Raw genomic sequence first — 13,887 nt, forward strand, 5'->3', positions numbered from 1 at the left:
AATAAAGATGTATGGCTTGTTTGGATGGTTAAAAACGCCTAATCCCAGTTTGAAAATGCCCCAAAATTGGAAAATTCCCCTTTTTTTGTTCTGCAGAAACCTATAGATAATTATAGACCATTTCATTCTAAATGCAAATCCTAGGCTTGTAAAACCATCTCTAGATAATTTTGCACTTATTAAGCCACATACCTTATATGCAGATATCTAAGAACAATTTAACAGATTATTTCAATGCATTCTTTGGCACCTTTAAAGATATCAAGGTTATATTTTCACACAATGTAGGATGATTTTATGTAGAAAACAGCAAATCACACAAATGAACTACTTTAGCTGGGTCTTCACAGACTGGGTGACAAATATCTTCAAGTTGATTATGCAAGGTCTTTACAGGGCTCCAGACTGCCACCAAAATTTGAGATTATGCCACTGAATTTTACATCCAGTCGCACATGTGCGACCAGTAAATTTGACCTTTTTTTGTGATGTGACACTAAATTTAAAACAGCACATTGTACTTTCTGCAACTATCATCAAAGTATTTATTAGTAATACAGTGGAAATTTGTAGAAATGTGATTATTTGGTTAGCATGTTGATTTACGGTGTGTGCCCCTAAATTTTTTGGTTGCGCCCCTAAAATTTTCAGTTGGGGGCCACTGTGCTCCTAGTAAAAAAAGTTAGTCTGGAGCCCTGAACTTTATACACCACCGATAATATAGTTATTTAAATTATAATTGCATTTCTGCCAAAAGATTCTTCCAGCGTTACAAAAGGCACCTTTAAAAGTGATTAAAAGGCTTATTTTAAATGACCAGTTATAGCACCAAACATGTATACACACAGGTCATATTTTATGCCAAAAATGGCAGTAAGGGATATGAAACGGCTTTAAATGTTTTAAAAACGGATCAAATCTATGGGCCTTAACCAATGAAAAATAAACAGCACATGGCAAACGTAGCTTCTTTGTAACAGGATCTGTATTCAGTTCACAGTATATATATATATATAAAATGTAACATTTATAAAACAATCCTGAAACATTGCACTTCACTGTTTACTCCACAGACAGAGGTAGAGCGTTAAAAAGTTTCAGTCCTAGTCTACTTACACAGGTTTTGCCCCTCCTTCGTTAAATTCTTTTTTGCGTGCTTGTATGAAGCCCAGTCAATAGCATGCCAAACCAACAGATGGCGATATATCCCTAACCGTAAAGCCATGTTGGCCAATCAGTTTCCCCTCAGCACATCACAGGCCAAAACCTGCATGACAACGTAGCAGTTTCTAAAAAGTCACACTGGAATAAGTTTTAAAAAAAGTTTGGTTTCAGTCACCTGATTCTTCTTTTTAATGTGGACGAATGGCTGAACCACACAGACAAAGGCACGGTTTTGAAAATACCTGTGTAGGTTTGGACAGGGCTTTAGATTGCACATGCACTGGTATTTTCAAAATCGTACCTTTGTCTGTGCGGTTTGGCCATTTGTTTCTTTTTAAGGCACAGCTTTACTGGGTCACCTCCAGCGACTGATCCGTCGTAGCTGCACATAAGCAAGAATCAGACAGATGCACATGATGCCCGCCAGAGCCACCAGATTCTGCCAAAAACCCCAAGTGCTGTAATCGATCTCTTGATTATCCAGATACATTTCACCTGTCATTCTGTCAATAAGAGAAATAAAACATGCTGATGAGGTTTTAAAAAAAAACTACTACACTAAGGTTTGATAGTTTCAAGATCTTTTCTTTTTTAGCAGATGATGAACTTGTGTCCTACCTGGTATAGTTACCAGTGAAGACTTGATCTTTTAGTTCAATGATAGCAAGTGCCTGAAGAGAAACAGTTTGATTAGATAATAGGTGTGTTTTAATAGTTGGTTCAAACAGCAGCTGACTCCGGGCCAAAACAGATGACTTCAGCTGGGATCCGGCCTGAGTCGTCTGCTATCTGGAATGTATTTACCAAACCTATATGCTTTTATTACTTACAGTAGAGAATGTTTAATGCAAACAATGTAATAAAGACTGTGTTTTATATTTTGGTGAAGCACTTACATTGATGCCATATCTGAATATACTGGCCCACTTCAGCCACGACATCCAACTCAGCATTGAATTCAGGTTCACTAGGAAACCTCCAAACACCTGAGAAAACAGAAGTTAGTTCAATCACTACAACTTTTAACTAATTTAACTTAAAGAGTTCACTGTGAGGTGAACTGACATCTATATTGCCGTTGGCTTTAGCATTTAATATGTTAGAGGGTTACTCCACTTTAAAAAAAAAATCCAAACAAAGACATAAATATCTTGGATGACATGGGGGTGAATAAATGATCAGATTTCTTTTAATGAAAGTGTAGTAATCCTTTAAAATGTAAATAGATTTAGGAATAATTCACCATCATGAAGACAAAGGGAAGGGCAATGAGGATGTTAGCCATGGCGAAGGAGCCCACGCTGGCGCTGACCAGAAAGGCCAAACTGACGGCTGCCAGACTGACCATACTCATAGTGAAACAGTACAGAAAGAAAGCCTCCACATCAGCCTTCAGACCTGCACACAGACACACAAACTCATTCATAACAAAGTTATGATGTTTTTATTGACATCTGCTCCGTGTCAGTACTCACCCATCATGAAGTATGGGATGGCAGAGAAAATAAACACAGGCAGGATGCGGTTTGGAATGAGGTCAGCAAAGACTTTAGACAGGAAGTAGACAGATGTACGGTAGTAACCGCTGGAGTTCTCGTGACTGAGGATGACAGGACAGAAATATTCATAAAGGTCTTTGTCTAAATATATATATATAACAGACTTTAATGTTTCACATACATGTAGAGAACTCGCTCACTGATGAACAGCTCGACTGCAGACAGGTTGCCAAAGACCATATTGATGACCATAAAGAAGAACGCTCCTGTCCTGAAGAGAGAGAAACCCAATAGATTTACATTTATATTGAAAATTTATTATAACATTACAACTAGTCAAATTAAAGGATTACTCCACTTTCATAAAAAAATCCAGATAATTTACCCCCATGTCATCCGAGATGTTTATGTCTTTTTTCTTTAGTTGAGAAGAAATTAAGTTTTTTGAGAAAAACATTCCAGGATTTTACTGTTTCAATGCAGCTTCAAAGGGCTCTAAACTAGTAATGTGCGAGTTTGAAGCATGCTTCTTGAGGCTTCGAAACATTTACGAATCTTTTGTTTCGAATCATTGGTTAGGAGCCTGTTTCAAACTGGCCAAGGTCATGTGATTTTAGCAAACAAGGCTTCATTACGTCATAACTGTTTTGAAACGTTTCGAAAATCGACAATTCACCACTAGGGGGAGTTGATCACAAATGACCAGTGTAGGTGAACTCGGGTCAGTTTTATTGTAAAAGTTCATAAAACATTTATCCTTCTGATAAATAACACTACCATTTTGTCTACTTTTTGTTTATAGACAGATTTAATGACAAAAATGTGCAGAATTAAAAAGGAAGTCAGTGATTTGTTTGCCATAAATAAAACACAGAATACACTTTTAATTTTGTTTTAATTAAATTCAATAATTTATTTTTCATAAAAACATATTTTTAGAACAATCTTGCTAGTATTTTGTAACAAGTGTAAAATGTTTGGACAGATCTTGCTGCTTTTACACTATTTTAACGTCGCCAGCGTGTATGGTGTTTCCAACGCTTCGAAAAACTGAATCAATTTGCGAAGCAATTGGTTCGATTGATTCAAAGCTTCAAAAAGCTTTGTTTCTCCCATCACTACTCTAAACTATCCCAACTGAGGCATAAGGGTCTCATCTAGCAAAACAATCGTCCTTTTCATTAAAAAAAGTACTTTTTAACCACAACTTCTCTTCTTGCACTAGCCGTGTGATGCGCCACATATGTGAAACGCACACTTGTGGACCATTTTAGGCAATAAAGTGACACAAAGAAATGTATTAGTATTATTCCACATACAACAACATCTGAACGCTCCTCTTCCTCCACACTTTTAAACACTGAAACGGTAGTTTGGCATACGTCATGTGTGACCTTTCCATTAGGGCTGAACGATACATCAAATTTTCATCGTCATCGCAATATGAACTCATGCGATGAACACATCGCAACAGACAGCCTTGACGCAATGAATAAAGGGAAAACGGTTAGCGCATGTAATAAACGTTTGAACCATCACGTTTAGTCCTGAAGACATGCCCTGCGTCCCAAACTGCATACTTCCATACTATATAGTAGGCGAAAAGCACTACTTCTCGTACTCTTTGCATACTATATAGTATGGAAGTAGGCAGTTTGGGGCGCACGGATGGTTTGCGCCAGAGTCATATAATAATAGAGTTACGACACTCACATAGACGTCCATTGTAAGAATGGAATGCGGAAGTAACAGCGTGTCATGTAGTGACCCGTAGTTCCAAACGCAGCACTTAAAGCCCATTCATTTCAATGGCACCTGCTGGTAAATCCATGAAATTACTGTTTCTCTTTACATTTATTTACATTTAGTGCATGTCTACTAACCGTCATCGTTGCCTGGGTTGTATATGTTTGGGGTGGGTCTATCAAAAGAAGGTCCAGATTCTGCTGGGGTAGGGGCGTGTTTGTTTAGGTGATTTCAAATGTAAACATTGGCTTTCAGAGATCATGCACCCCGCCTTTAATAGGCATGTTATATCAATGCTTATTAATGGCTACCTTGAAAAACATTTTCACGTATCACATCAAAAACGAGTGATGAAAACGTCAAAAAAAAATTCCCTTCATTCGCAAAAAAAGTGTTTACACTCGCTGCAGGTGGTTTTTGACTTGTGAAAAAGAGTGTGAGATGGAAACGCATTTGCCGAATAAATTCTGATGTAGCAAACATCAAACCCATGGGACTGACCGTGTAGCCATTTCCCCTGATGTTGTCTTTAACATATATGGGGCTTGACGTCATCTTAATGCTTCTAGTGCCTTCATCAAAAATGCTGCATTTCTTCTTCTGTGCACAGCATTCAGTTTGGCAATCACAAGCTGCACTTCTAATAAATGAATTACCTGCCCCATCGTGACTAAATGCAGTCCTGTCTTCATTTATTAAGTGTGCCTTGTTGACTGTTGGTTACTAGGTTACTAATACCACGGTCATTCGCTCGAACAACTTGATGTAAACGCACCTCATTCGCCTATGTTTGTATTTTGAAAAGATTCACTTCACATTTGGATGGAAACCCAGCTATTGACATGTAAGATGAATCTGGTCACCTGTTCTGAAGAGCCTCTGGTAAAGTGTTTGGAATCTGGTAATAGATCAGTCCCACCAAAATCCCAAAGAAAATGTTGAGGAACAGTTGTGCATAGGACGTCTGTGGGTTCCTCAAGATGTTTGTGACAGTGCGGCAGCTCACTAACAGAAGCTGGGACGTACACACACAGAAATGTCAGCCATCATCATCATCTGACAACCAAAGCATTGGTAAATGATTACTCCTGTGTACCTGATAATAGAAAGGTGTAGCGTAAGAGGCCCTGTCACCTTTCGTGACCTGAGGGTCGAGCCCATTCGACATCTGTGTGAGCCGGTCTTTCACGCTGATGAAATATGGAGACTGTTTGTACATCACAGCGAGATGGTCATCATGTCCCTCTGTCACCTCATTGTTGCTCAACTTTTCTACAAACACATGAAGGTCAAATGGGCACTGGTTATAGAGCTGTACATGAACCAATTTTTCTCAATTTAAATGAATTTAATCCAATTGCAGATTATGAAAGTCAAAATACAAGATAGTCAGAGCCCTGGCATTTTGAGTAACCCAAAACTCAAAACAGGAAAACTCAAAATGCAGGAAATAATAATTAAAATGTGATAAATGGCACCTGTATTCTTGATGTGGTTATTATCAGACAGGATGGTCCCATTAATAACATCCAGGAAGAAGTCTGCCGGGTTGTTAAACGGTTCACACTTGTAACCTATGAAGATGAGTACATGTGCACTGATGCGGTTAGACAATGCATGCTCGTTTGCTTTTGTATGTTTGATAGTATGGTGCGTTTATCAGTACCCAAGTCCTCAAAGTAGCTGATGGCTTTATCTGCATGCCCTGCGAAGATGATATCTCCTTTGTTCATGAGTGTGAGGTGGTCAAACTGCCTGAAGATGGAGTAGCGCGGCTGGTGAATGGCAAAGATGATGGTTTTGCCATTTTTGGAGAGCCTGGGTAACAAAAACAACAGCATGTTGACTGTATCAAGTGGAACGTCATCCGAATGCATATTTTTTTACCAGCTGAAAAAACTTGAATGCAAAAACACGAAGCACTGTGATTGTTTTTTTCAAGTGAACGTGTTTGTAACAGAGGCACGGATAACCGATCTCGTACTTCTGCAGCAGTTCCATGATGGAGTTGGCAGTGTTGGCATCCAGACCCGTAGTTGGCTCATCCAAAAACAGGAGGGATGGGGAGGTGATGAGCTCCATACCGATGCTACATCTCTTTTTCTCTCCACCAGAAACACCACGCAAAAATACTGTCCCAATCTGAAAGACACCAAGGCAGTATAAGATCCAAGCAGAATGGATTAAAGATATCTTTGTGTGTCTGAAGGCCGAAGTCCATTTTTTACGTGTATGCGGGGGACCTGTGTACACGAACCTACGTGCATGGTCGAACCCACAGGCTTGCAAACTATAGTTTATTTGACTCATCAGTGTACACAGATTTTTGACGCATGCACATTGCAACAAAATGCAATGCATCTCCTGGGCTACATACTACATTCACCTGCAGGTATATGCGCAACCTACATGTACAATGTACGCGTGGTTTCAAAAATCCAGCTGTGCATGTACAGTACCCACTTTAAACATAAAAAACATACGTAAAAAATAGACCATACTTTGGCCTTGTAGTGAAATCTTGACCAAAAATATGTATTACTGGTATTGATATGATCGGGGAGATCGCAAGAGTGCCCGCTCCAGTCCCGCCTTCTAGTACAAACAGCCAATCGTCAATTATTAAAGAATTACATCCTCCGGGGGAGTGACTTTGCACGTGCGCAGTATCTGACAAGTCTTGCTTTAGCACGACCTGGAGACGTTGGCACTGCTGTTGGCGGCTCTTTCTCTAAAAAGACCTTGGCTTTCCTTACCCCCACACACACAGCATGAAAACACAGCTTGAGTTATTCAACATTTATTTTCCACAAAATTGGAGTTCATTACCTTAGTGTCTGCACAATCCTTAAGGCCGAGCTCCTGTATGACGGAGTTGACCCTCATCTCTTTGTCCGATGAGGAATACTCTTTCAGTGACAGACGAAGATTGGCAGAGAAAGCCAGGTTCTCCCTTACAGTCAGAGTACCCATCAGAATATCATTCTATAGAAATACAAACCAAATTATTGATTTTATGAAAATATATTCACAATTCACAACAAAAGTCTAATTCATGGACATTCATTTTATATTGATGACTTGTGGGGGATTATATAACTGCAGGTACATTTAGTGTCAAAAGCCATTATTTGGTCTGCTTTAGTTTTTTTATTATTTTAATAATTTGGTACTCATTGTCATGGTTCCCTTGATGTAACAGGCCATAAAAAATTAAATATTTTCTGTACAGAGTCTTGTACAGCTGAAAACCATGATTTCACGTTGTCTGAATTAGTCAGAGTCAATTTTTGCCATCTTGGGCGTGCATCACTCCTGGATAACCAAAAATGGGTAAAGAGGTGGGACGTGGGTGAAGCTGAGTTGGCTGTTTGCTGAAACCATGCCCACCTAACTCGACTGTAGTAACAGCAGTGGCAGTTCACCCATCACTCAAGTGGTCCTGCCCTTAATTATGCAGAACTTTAAAGCTTAATATCATTTAAACAGATGAGAAAAAAATTCACCCCCTCACAGGCGATATTACCTATACTGACCAAAACCACTTTTTGTACCAGACTGCTAAGATATTTCTGCTGTAAAGTTGGCCATGGGTATTGACTCCCTTTTGGAGTGAGCCTCTAGCGGACAGTTGATAAATTGCAGTTTAAGTCACTTCCGTATTGGCTTCATCAGAGAGATCGGAAGATTGACCCTCGATTTAGACAACACAAAATCATGATTTTCAGCTATATTAGACACTTTTTACATAAAATATATTTATTAAAATAACAAATAAAACCCTTAAAAACAATAAAAAAAATTATGACATAAATGTACCTGCAATTATATAGTCCCCTATATGTAATATTTCTTGACATTAAGATTTAAAGAAAACAAACACTTCAACTTTGTTGTTTTCTCACACATATACAGTCTATATATGAAGAGTTTGGTTCCAAAAAACGATAAACGCCATTTAAAAAAAAGTTACCGCCAAAAGCAGTATTGTACCTGCCTGGTCAGTATTAAAAAGTAAATTCTTAATTTTATGCAAAATCCAATAACCGCCATGTTATTCTGTGAACAGAATCCTAGTTTTCCTCGTCTACTTGGTACTTTGTGATCAACAAGCAACCAAAAACAAAATAATAATTTCATGGCATTGATAAACCTGTGGTGGTTTTCTGTGGTGGGGAAGAAACGTAAGCCATCAAAACTGAATAATTTATGTGAGAGGCACTCGGGAAAAAGAAAAATGCCGGCTGTTGCTTGTTGTCACACGACGGCATCAAGCTTCTGTCATGCTAACACATTGACCCCAGGAGATCTTATGAAAAACTTTCCATTATTTAATGTGAAGTCAACGAAAATTGAGCAGGACCAAAACATTTTACAGCTGATCACTGTCAAAAAAAGTTCAGCGACGACATCCCAAGTATAACAGCAACAATGACAGTGTTCTTAATATGACAAAGTAAGAGTTTTAAATTAATGCCATTAATGTTTATTTTTTAATCAGTGTATACCACTAGTCAACTAAATGAATATAACATGGCAAAGATGAATGCACATTTATATATTGATTTAATGGATTTGCGTAAAAATAATCCGTTTTTATAATAAATCTTTCAAAATCATATTATGGATTGAATTTGTAATGTTATTATAACCTAAAGATGCTGTGTTAAAGTTTGTAACAGAAAATAGTGGTTCTTGTTATAGAAAACACGTTTTACCGAAATTAGTCAAACTCTTCATATTTCTCCTACCTGAACCACATAGGCAGAGCTGAGCCTAAGGTCAGAGGTCACAATAGTGTTGTCAACCAGAATTTGACCTGATTTTAATCCTTTAGGATCTTTCCTTCCTGCAATAACATCAAGAAGCCTAAAGAAAGACATGTTGGAATGAACGTCCGCTTTTATGTATAGATTAAATAATTAAAACAATAACACATTAAAATTAACAATAAAATGTACGATCTATTGAATTTAATGGAGTGATAATACAATTACTGTTCTTCATTATGGTAAATTGCATGAAAACAGATGTAACATAAATAAATCTGCAAGCATAACTGATAACAGTAAAATGATGAAGATAAGAAATAAATGAACATAACTTACGATGTTTTTCCACTTCCTGTAGGACCCATGATAGCATTCATTCCAGGCTTCATGATACCACTGCAACACAGAAGGGTTATTTTAACCTTAAAATATATAACAACAACACTGTCAACACTGTCTGGATTAATTTTCACTACACTCAACTTTAGGAGGTTTGTTTCGTTGTATATTGTGTATATCAGCACCACATTTTTGTTCTTTACATTGCTCATATTGCAATAAACTGAAAGAAAAATCTCTATATGTCTACCGAGTCAAATTCGTCCATCCTCCTCCAGAGTTCCCGCTTCAAGTGCTCTGACCTTAAGAGTGAATACATAGGGATGCTCACTTCTGACTGAAATTTCTGTCTGTGTCCCCACTTTTGCATAGTACATGTAATTGTGCAGATGCACACATGGTTATTGTCAACGTCACGCATTACCTGACATCTTTGAGGATCTGCTTTTCAACCCATTTTCTGCTGAACATTCCCAGTCGCTCCTGCACGCTGTACGTGAGATGATGGAAAGTGACTGTGGGTCCTGGAGATTGGAAACACGGGACTGACTCCTGTGTGTCCGCGGACGGCACCTCATCCAGCATGATATCTCCTTCTGAGAGACTCATCTACAGATACAGATAGCAAACAGCATTACATTTTACCTGCAGAAATCTTAATTGCAGACAAGTTGCGTGATCTGCATTATGCAGCGCTGCGCAGACTGATTGGAACATGACATCAAAGTACCGCGAGAGTGACAATGCCGTCATAACCTTGCGCTACGTCTGACTGTCAGAATAAATAGGAACAAATAAACCATTAATCGGTGTATGCTTTAAACATCAAAAATGTTAATCGAGCCTGTAACACATTGTTTGTAGATACGTTTATGCCACAACTAAGATTGTTTACATTTCAAAGCTGAAGTAAATTAGCATCGTTTGTGTTTATCATTCTAATATTACGGTAACTGCTAAGTAACAAGTAAGAACAATGAAACCTTCGGAGACAGTGGAGATTTGGTTACAAATGAATTAATTGCGGAAACTTGTATTGGTCTTCCTTTACATCGATGACATCAGTGAAATGACAGAAAGTGTCAAGCGTTTAAACGAACACTGCTAGCCTCATCTCTTCCATCCCGCGGCGAAGAGCCAAAATACATTGTGTGGAGAATTAATAGCAAACCCTTAACATCGTTTACACCACACAGACATTAAACACACATCTGAAACGCGACTGTACAAAGATTAAAAATTGTTTAAAGCTTTACATTACGCGTAACAACCCGCACGTTACACGCTCATTCCACTCCAATGTATATAACCTCATGTGCCTTCAATTTTAAAAGTTAAGCCAATAAAATAGTTAATTCTCGACTTTAATATCAAATTTTTACCTACCATTTCCTGCAGTAGTGTAGACAATACACTAACCGGCGATAGTCCTTCCTTTTACATTAGACGGTGGGCTGGGTTTATTCAAACTACTTAAACCCCCATGAGAAGAGATGGTCATCTGTTATAAACATGAGTTATATCTCCTCATATCTGCATTCAGCACATCAATGCATGTCATACAGATATGCCACAGCAGTGGTTCTCAAACTGGGTGCCCCAGTTTTATGACATTATATATGAAATACATTAATTTATCACAAATCCGGTGTAATTAACCCTCAAACACTCCTCGTTTTCTGTTACACTTCTGGCCCTTGGGGTCTATATGACCCCAAAATTGAAAGCATAATTGTAAGAAAAATATACATTTTCAATAATACAAATAATATATCTTTTTTTTGTTTGTTTACTTCTCATCTATACAATAAAGCTGTGTTTTGAGAGATGTACCTGTTTACCACAACCTCAACTACACCATTGGCTTGACTGAAAAATATCAAATTTGTATGAAAATTCACATAAATTATTATCTCAATTTGATTCAAATTGTTTTAGATATTGATATAGGTGTGAGGTGTGGAATTCAGGCATTGGTTTTTAGAAAAAAACATAAAAGAATTACAGTGTAGGAATTAAATCATTTAGACCGTCAGATTCCCATAGAGACCCATTCATTTTCCTGGATATGGACAACTGCTCAAATCATTACTTTTGTGATACATTTTGTAAATATATGTTTATATAAACATTAGAAAGGATATTAAAAATAAATATTATTTCAAATAGTCATTTTTTTATAGTTTTGATGAGAGAGAGAGCATGTGTGTGTGTCTGTGTTTGTGTGTGTGAGAGAGAGTGTACATGTGTGTGCATTAGGTCACACCCCTTTATATCTTTTTTCTACATTTGTGGCTGATTTTATTTGCCAAATTTTACAAAAATGCTCTCTGTGGTAGTCATGCGTGTGTTTGTTTGCGTGCATGTGGTTGTATGTGCGTGTGTGGGTTTGTGTGTGCGTGTGTGGGTTTGTGTGTGTGTGTGAGAGAGAGAGAGAGAGAGAGTGTGCGTGAGAGAGTGTGCATGAGAAGGAGAGAGAAAGAGCGTGTGTTTGTTTGTGTGTGTGTGTGAGTTTGTGCGTGCGTGCGTGTTTGTGAGTGTACATGTGCGTGCATAAGGTCACACCCCTTTATGTGTTATTTTCTGCATTTGTGACTGATTTTATTTGCCATATTCCACACAAATGCTCTCTGTGGCAGTCATACCTGTGTGTGTGTGTGTGTGTGTGTGTGTGTGTGTGTGTTTGTGTGTGTGTGAGCGTGTGTTTTTTGCATTGCATTTGTGCACAAGTACCAGGCCTTCATTTCTGTGTCAAAATTTTCAGATTTATGCTGGATTTATTGATATTTATTTTTGACAAATGGAAAAAAAGTAAAACATTTTGCATTTCCCATTCACTTTCAATTGGGGTCATATTGACCCCAAGGGACAGATTGATAAAAAATTGTTTTTACATACCTTTAGAACAACCGAATCAAGCCCAGTTTTTTTGTGTATGTAAAGATAGTTTATTTAGGAAAAGTCACAAAGTTTTACATATCTGAGGTGAAGGGACACCCTACACAAGGGGGGCCACACACTGAAAACGTTTAAGAAACACTATGCTACAGGATATATAATTACAGAAGAATAAACAGGTTTGTCTGCTTATGAAGTGATTGTTTCAAGGTTAAGCAGTGTGTATAGGTCAGAACAGTGACATCAGATAGAGGTGAAAAATAGAACAGATCAGAAATCTTTACCACTAAATTACACTAACTCATCTATTACACTCTTAAAAAGTAAAATGTGCTTTAAAGAGCACGTATTATCTGTATCCCGATTTAAAATTTCCTTTGGTGTGTTTGTGTGTGTGTGTATTAGTACATGCTAATGATATGCAAAAGGCACAAATCCCAAAGTAAACAAAAGCCCTTTTCACACAGACATTACGGAAAATACATGGAAAATGCATCCTGGATTTTTCCGGGATCGTTTGATTTTTTTGTTCATTCACAATGCCATGATTTGCCGGCATCTGCAAGGTCCCGGAAAGACACGTGACCTGTTTAAAGGGACACTTCACCCATTTGCATTAAGCTTTGTATAGTTAGAACCCCAGTCATGTTTTTGAATGGTCATGCATCATTTCCTCAGTTGCCGCTGAGACAGGAGAAATAGAGATTTCAGTGTTGCACTTCCTTCTTTCAATGATGTAAAAATCATCATTTTGCATCATTGAAAGAAGGAAGTGCAATGTCTTTGTTGAGGGAGTGAGACTACAAACACCCCTTTTCTCTGTCAAATAGGCAACAAATTCTAAATGTATGTTACATTTCGACTACAAATATGACACACTTTCAATAAAGATTAATGTTTCTACCGGTGAAATGCTCCTTTAAAGTCCTGCCCTCTCTTTTACGCAGCGTGTGAAGTTTGCATATTATTTATTATTTCTCTCTCCAGAAACCACTCGCGTGCATTTTTGTTTATGATAAGACTATAAAGCAGTGCGTGACGTGCTGTTCTATGCTGGTGAATTATCTCAGCTTCAAAGTGGATATTTGACAAGCTCCCTGATCTCTGCTTTAATCCAGTTTTCAGACATTTCTCATCGTGATTGTTTGTATGCATTTAAAACCCCCGTTTTGAGGAGCTGAACGATATATCTTGTTAAGATGACGCATGGGTATTTTCGTTTATTATAGCTCAAATGAGCACGTGGCACGATATTCTTTTATGCTGCTGAATGATCTCCGTTTCAACGCAGTAAGTAACGAGCTAACTTACCTGATATCTGCTTCAGTCCAGTTTACTGACATTTCTCGTAGTGAATGTTGTAAATCCCTCATTTTAAAGAGTTGAACCAACTTCATGTTGCCATGACACGCGTGTCCTCAATAACGGCAGGTGCGTCATTGTTTATGCATCTCATTTATAATATCCTG

General features: G+C 37.9%; 1 protein-coding gene across 1 annotated transcript; it reads right to left on the reverse strand.

Annotated features, from left to right (window-relative positions):
• Nucleotides 1-1,157: 1,157 nt before the first annotated feature.
• Nucleotides 1,158-11,015, reverse strand: abcg2c (ATP-binding cassette, sub-family G (WHITE), member 2c). The gene is made up of 16 exons (XM_065251039.1): nt 10,907-11,015; nt 9,945-10,129; nt 9,518-9,577; nt 9,161-9,278; nt 7,239-7,394; nt 6,394-6,551; nt 6,076-6,227; nt 5,888-5,983; nt 5,506-5,681; nt 5,273-5,424; nt 2,845-2,934; nt 2,640-2,764; nt 2,408-2,562; nt 2,061-2,150; nt 1,783-1,835; nt 1,158-1,667 (listed from the first exon to the last, which is right to left on the reverse strand). The coding sequence occupies exons 1-16, from the start codon at nt 10,907-10,909 to the stop codon at nt 1,520-1,522; spliced, it is 1,917 nt and encodes a 638-aa protein (XP_065107111.1). The 5' UTR covers nt 10,910-11,015; the 3' UTR covers nt 1,158-1,519.
• Between the last annotated feature and the right edge of the window lie 2,872 nt (nt 11,016-13,887).

The sequence above is a fragment of the Paramisgurnus dabryanus genome, chromosome 20 (genome assembly GCF_030506205.2).
Source record: "Paramisgurnus dabryanus chromosome 20, PD_genome_1.1, whole genome shotgun sequence".
Classification (NCBI taxonomy): domain Eukaryota; kingdom Metazoa; phylum Chordata; class Actinopteri; order Cypriniformes; family Cobitidae; genus Paramisgurnus; species Paramisgurnus dabryanus.

Excerpts from the sequence above, each read along its gene's own strand:
- abcg2c (XM_065251039.1), bottom strand. Across the intron at positions 5,984-6,075 it reads CAGCTACTTTGAGGACTTGG|GTTACAAGTGTGAACCGTTT; the intron begins GTACTGATAAAC and ends TCATCTTCATAG. Across the intron at positions 2,935-5,272 it reads CCAGAGGCTCTTCAGAACAG|GACAGGAGCGTTCTTCTTTA; the intron begins GTGACCAGATTC and ends CTCTCTCTTCAG.